Source organism: Lolium perenne, chromosome 4, assembly GCF_019359855.2.
Source record: "Lolium perenne isolate Kyuss_39 chromosome 4, Kyuss_2.0, whole genome shotgun sequence".
NCBI classification, from domain to species: Eukaryota; Viridiplantae; Streptophyta; class Magnoliopsida; order Poales; family Poaceae; genus Lolium; species Lolium perenne.
Genome location: NC_067247.2, coordinates 337,941,776 through 337,948,209, shown reverse-complemented (window position 1 = coordinate 337,948,209; position 6,434 = coordinate 337,941,776). Strand labels below are relative to the sequence as shown.

Below are 6,434 nucleotides of genomic sequence, written 5' to 3'. Positions count from 1 at the left end.
GCATCGTTTTGGAGACTTAGTGCTGATGGGAGCACCTGGACTGCGGTCAAGCGGTTGGTATGGCACTATCAAATGGCGGACGTTCTTGGAGTCTGTGGTGATCGTGGGGTTGCCCCGTGGTGGCGATAGCAAGAGCACTCTCGACATGCAGACAGCGTCAAACGAGTCATGTTTTCCGCCCTCTCAATACCGGAGCGGCACATGCCGCCTCCCTTCGGTTATGTCTTCTTTCCTGGTGTTGTTGAAGTCGGCGAACAAGCTCGTGGCAAATGTGATCGATGCGACTTGATTGGAGTGACCTTGGTGTTGTTGCAATGAAGTCGAAGCCGTCCCATCGTAAGCACGATGGATGATGTTCGGTGACACTGCTTACTCCGGTGGTGTGCTTTTCCTAGCCTTCCTGGCGTCCTTTATGTCTAGCGGTGCTTTTGTTGATGTAAATGTTTTCGCTCGTTTTTCCTTCAATAACTGAGCAGTTTTTGGTTTCTATACCTTTTTCTTCTAATGCAATGAACACAGTAGCTCTCCTGCTGTTATTAAAAAAAAAAAAGAGAAGCTGATCCCATTGTAGAAGCATCCGCATTTTTAGATCATGGTGATTTTCTCAAACGTACTACATGCGCAAAGGACAGTGAGAAGAACGAACATAGTCATGCCTTGCAGAACTAGCGACTACACACAGGTCCAGGTTCCTGATCTGGTTCTCCATATGCTTCTTCTCCAAATGCTGGGTCAACACAACAGACTCTTTGCAGATCCTTTGTATGCGACCACAACCACCACAACGCATGCACTTCCTCTTGCTAGCTTTAGCTAGCCTGCCTCCTTCAGGGCAGTGGTGGATGCAGAAAAGAATTGAAGGGGGGCACACCTCAAAAAAAAATTTGCGCACCCCCTAATATGTGAAAAACCTCTGCATAATGAAGTAATGAACAATATACAAGACAAATTCATTGCATTGGAGTTCAACACATATATCAAATGTGCACGATAACAATACAAATAGTTCAAAACATTACAAGGGTCTTACATGATAGAATATAGCATAATTAGAAACTTACATCATTTCTTCAAAGTTTCAACAATGGTATCATCACTTACATGAATGAACACCCCTCGCTCGATAAATGTCACTAAGTAATGGTTCAATAGGTCATCACCCATACTATTTCTCAACTTGTTTTTCACTAGAGTCATTGCGGAAAATACTCTTTCAACATTCGCCGTCGCCACCGGTAGAAGCAATATCAATTTGAGAAGCATGTAAACTAAATCATAAACAACATGCCTTTTTGTTTCAACAAGCTTAATAGAGAGCTCACCAAGATGATTGACACATTTGAATCTATCATCGTTTCTCATGTCATCAATAAAGAACTCAAGTTGGGGTTCAAGTCTTAACAAATCCATGCTTGATACGTCATCAGGGGCGGGCGGCGCTCGACGTTCAGAGCGGTGGCCGGCGACCGATAGCCGGCGGACGGTGGTCTCTGCAGACTGCGGCAGTGCGAGCGGGCGGGGCGAGCGAGCGCCGGGATGGGCAGAGTCGAGGGCGGGCGGGGCCAGCGGGCAGCGGCGGCGCCGGGGCCTGAGCGGCGGGCGGCGGCGGTCTGGGCGTGGCCGCGTGGGCTTGGGGATTGGAGAATCGCGACGGTCCTCGCCCTCGCTGGTCGTTGCCTCGACCGCTCGACCCACGATGCTTTCTCCAGGAATCGTCGAATCGGGCTTTTTTTCATGACATATTAATCGGGCCGGCAGAATTCTGGGTGGGCCATGGCCCCCCGGCCACCCCGCTGCGTCCGCTAATGCTTCAGGGTGCCATCGTGTGCACAAAGAATTAAGGGAATCTCCAACGAGGCGACGGCGTGGACAGGAAATACGCATGTACCCTGCTCCAGCGGGGCTCATGTCTGGGCCATCTGCAGCGACGTAAACACGGCGCAAATATGCGTAATGTTTGCGTCTCCACAGACGCTGCGTGGTCGCGCCGAGCGGTCGCTCGCTTCCCCCACGGGTCTACCTGGCAGCGACCCTGGCTCTATCGGCACGAATTAAAGCACAACAACTGTCGGGCAGGTCAACCGCCGGAGTGGCAACCGCGCCGATCAGCCCGCCAACCGCCGGAATGGAGCGCCGAACCGCCGCGGAAGAGCAACCGCAGGCCTTTTCCTTATACGCGCCGCCATTAATCTCCGCTGAATATAACCCCTGCACCTGTTGTAATTCACGTCCGACCGGCTGCCATTCTTCTTCTTCTTCTCCAACACCGGCTAGCCACCATGAGCAACTTGTCGTTGCCGTCGGACACGGAAAGAAAGGGAAAGCCGCCAGGATGGCGACATTGGTGGGATAGGGCTGCAACGCCCAGCAACCCTAGCTCCCCGCTGAGTGAGGTCGAGGAGGAGGGAGGCGTCATTGGCCTCGACGACTAGGAGGACGAGGAGGACTCCGAAGCCAAGTGGGCACGGCTGGAGGCGGCGGACGACGCGGCGGCGACAAGGAAGGAGGCAAGGAAGGAAGCAAGGTCCCGGGCGAGGGCGCGAGCGCAGGCGCGGGCGCAGGCAGAGCATCGTCGTCCGTTCACCGACGACGAGGAAGACCCCACTGACCAGTCGTCGGACTGGAACTCAAACTCGTCGGACGAGTCGACCGGCAGTACCTCTTCGAAGGAGGAGGTGACAAGCAGGAGACGCTTCCGTGAGGACGACGAGGCGGGGCCTTCTAACAAGAAGGCCAAGAATTAGTTTATAATTTGTTTGTTTTCAAATTTATTCTCTAGTTTGTATGTTAAATATGTTTGAACTTGTTCGATTTGAAAATTAGTTTATAATAAGTACAACTTGTTTTCACGTTTGTTCTCCATGTTCTTTCAAAGATTCATTACAACCGATGCACCGCTAGGTACGGTCCGCGTCGATTAATTCCGACTGGACGTAGTATTAGGGCATCTCCAGAGGCGCGACGCATTTCGGACGTCCAAACGGACGCATCGTGTCCGTTTGCGTCGGGCGAAATGGTCGAAAGTGTCCGGGTGTCCGTTTGCATCGGGGGTGGCTTCAGCGGCACGACGCATTTTTTTTTATTCATACGCCATAATTTACATGATAATAAAAAGGATATAAAAAAGCCAGAAAGGGGTGCTAAAATAGGCGCTGTCTACTGGTCGTCGTCGCTGACGAGGTCAATCAGCTGCGGCGTCGGCCATAGAAGCGCGTACGCCGGCGGTGGAGGAGGTACCGCCGCACGGGCAGGAGGCTGTGGCCAGGGATCCCACGCTGGAGCAGCAGGCGGAGCGCGGACGTTGGAACGCGTCGGCGTGGTCGGAGGAGTCGCCGGCCTCCCCTGCGCGAGCGCTGACTCGCGGAGCTGGATTGCGAGCCCGTCCCACAAAGCGAGCTCGTTGAGCTCGTCCTGCTCGCTGTTGGCGAGTGCCATGGCAATGGCCTCCTCCTCTGAAACGTCCGGCGGCTGGTTCTCCGGATCCCACGCCGGTCCGCCGTCCTCGTGGTCGTACTGCGGCATGGTCACGTCGCTGTCCTCGTCCTCGTCGCCATCCTCGTCCGCGTCCTCGTGGTCGTTCTCTTCTTCTTCGGCGGCGATCTCGCGCTCGAAGTAGTCAACGTCGGCAAGGTAGGCAGCGCGGCGCCGCGCGTCGAACTCCCACGCCCCGAAGGAAATCCAGTTGTAGGAGTTTAGCGCGTACGCCGGATCCTCCCGCAGATCCGGCGGCAAGATCACGCGGCGGCGCCGCACCTCGTCGCGCCGCTCTCGGCCCGAGCGCGGCACGGGGGGGCCGGCACGCGCCGCGAGTTCAGGTACCAGCCCCCTCCCAGCAAGTTCGCGTCCGGCCATGGTGCCGGCCGGTTTTCCTCCCATAGCTGCCGAGCGAGGTCAACGCGGACGTACCGGCCGACCCGTGCTTTCTTGCCGGAACGCGAGCCGCTAGCCTCCTGGTCGTTCTTCGTCTTCCGGAACGGCCAGCATTTCTTCCCCATGGTGTCCGCGTGGTGGCTACTGTGGGATTTTGCCAATGGTTTTGGTCGGGGAAATGGGCGCCGGCAGCGTCCCTTTAAGGCCATCTCGCCTTCAATGGCCTGCCAGTGCAACGCCTACTAGCTGCGCACGCTCGCGAAAGCCGAGGCACGCCATTAACGCGGCCCCTGCAAAGGCTGCAGCGCGCCGCCCAGAAGTAATACCGTGGAAGACGAAACAGTTGTGCCGCTGCCAGGCGAACCCGGTGGGGAAGCGAGCGGACACTTTGCGCGTCCGCCAAGCGTCCGCCGAGAGGCCAGGTTTGCGTCTCCGCGGACAGCCCGGTCACTTTGCGTCGCCCCGCTGGAACAGGCCCCAGACGCATTTCCGATCACGGCGAACACAAACGGTCGCTTTGCGTCCGTTTGCGTCGCGCCCGCTGGAGATGCCCTTAGACACTGAGCAGTGCAACAACAAAAAAAGTACCAAGGTGATTGATTTTGCACCTTTTGTACGATTGTTGTACTCCCTCTGGTTCAAATTAATTGTCTTAAAATGGATGTATCTACACACTAAAACATGTCTAGATACATCAACTTTTGGGCTATTATTTTGAATCGGAGGGAGTATTCTTTTTGTAGTAGTATTATTATAAACGCGGAGCAGGCATATTGAAACCTGAGCTAACACGATTACACGAATTGACTTCCATCTGACCTAGGTATGCCAAGACGCACACGGACTCCAGACCGGACTAGACAAGAGATCGCCCAAATAAAGACCTGCCCTCCGCCGCCGCCACCAGACGCACCTGCGCCCGTAGTCTTCCTCCTGCCCGGCCAGTTGGCGACCATGGCCCCTCTCCACCCCGGCCTCCCCGATGAGATCGCCATCTGGGAGATCCTCATCCGTCTGGACCCCAAAGCCCTCCTCCGCTGTCGGGCCGTCTGCCGGGACTGGCTTCGCGCCACGTCCACCCGCGAATTTCTCGTCGTCCACCATGGCCGCCAGCCCACACTCCCCCTTCTCAATGGCTACAACGGCGATGTCGACGACCAGACACTAGACATTATCTCCTTAGACCACCAGACAGGGCTCGTCGCCGCTGACCAGCTGCAATCTATCGCGCGACTTGACGGCATGCATCTCCTGCGATCGTGTGACGGCCTCCTCATCCTCTGCACCAACAACATAGACGATAGGCATTACGCAATCTGCAACCCGGCAACTCGTCAGTATGCTCCCCTACGACAGATTGATGACTTCGAAGTCTCTGGAATGTACCTGCACCGCAGTACCGGCGAGTACCGATTACTGCTGTACCCGTGCCCGGCCAAGGTTAGGAATGCTGAGCTGCCACATGGCCTTCACGATGGCTGTCACGTCTTCACACTAGGCTCCTGCGAACCACCAAGGCACATCGGGTGGCCCGAGGCGAGGGAAGTGATGTTCGAAGCAAATATGCTATTCCATGGCAGCCTGCTTTGGTACATGGGACCTGAGAACATAAAAAAGGACATCATAAGGGTGTTCGACACCACGGCCGAATCATTCAGGCATATGCAAGCTCCGGTTCTTCCTGGACCTGGCGAGACTAACCTGTTTGAAATGGATGGCATGCTCACCATGGCTAGCTGTAATTATGCAGCAGCAGTCATTGGTATCTGGGTCTTGCAGGACTACGAAAACGAGATCTGGACTCTCAAGTGCCAAATTCGATTGCCTGCTGAAGTTCCAAAATTCGATGGTGATTGGGATGTGTTGGTGACGTGTTCGGATGAAGCTGTGCTGGTCCTAGTCGCGTTTGGCTATAAGATACTTCAGATCGACATTGATGGAAAATTGGTTGCCACTTTCCATGGCCGCCTTTCTCACGAGCCACTCCGTCTCAAACAATCCCTTGTTCTGCATACCTTTTTTCCAGCACTAGAGGGTTATGTTGTGAATGATTTGCCTTTCATGTGAACTTTTGAAGGCTGCTTAGTGAGATGGCTTCTTCTCAACATCCTAGATGTTCGTGTCATCATAGGTTGCAACATGTATGAATTGGATGCGCTATGACCACACTACCTTATTCTTTTGATCCTTATAATGTTCATTGTTTCATAGTTGCATGAAATATGCGCTTGCCTGTTACCAGTTAGCAATCTACCTGCCTCATGTCTTCATTTCATACGGTCCATAGAACTTGCAAGCTGGCCTACGATTCTTCTCTTAATCAGTGGTCAATCAATCCTAGAAATCCCCTCACTTCAGCAAAAGACTAGAAGGTGATCGCGCACTGTCACGCGCGACAAGTGGTCTTTGCTGCAAGTTAAACAATTTACAAAGCGGTGGCAAAAGATTTTACTCGTTCCATTAATTAAGTAGAAGAGTCTTGACAAGAAAAAAACATAAAAACATCACACAAAGGGACTATACTCTCCCGATATTACATTACTCAAACACTTTGTCCCCGCGGT

General features: G+C 53.9%; 1 protein-coding gene across 1 annotated transcript; it reads left to right on the top strand.

The window, feature by feature from the left end:
- Window positions 1–4,824: 4,824 nt before the first annotated feature.
- On the top strand, window positions 4,825–5,937 carry LOC139830254 (F-box protein At5g49610-like). The gene has a single exon (XM_071818262.1). The coding sequence runs from the start codon at window positions 4,825–4,827 to the stop codon at window positions 5,935–5,937; it is 1,113 nt and encodes a 370-aa protein (XP_071674363.1).
- Window positions 5,938–6,434: the final 497 nt, after the last annotated feature.

Bases quoted from the DNA above. Each gene is read 5' to 3' on its own strand.
- LOC139830254 (XM_071818262.1), top strand. From the start codon at position 4,825: ATGGCCCCTCTCCACCCCGGCCTCCCCGATGAGATCGCCATCTGGGAG.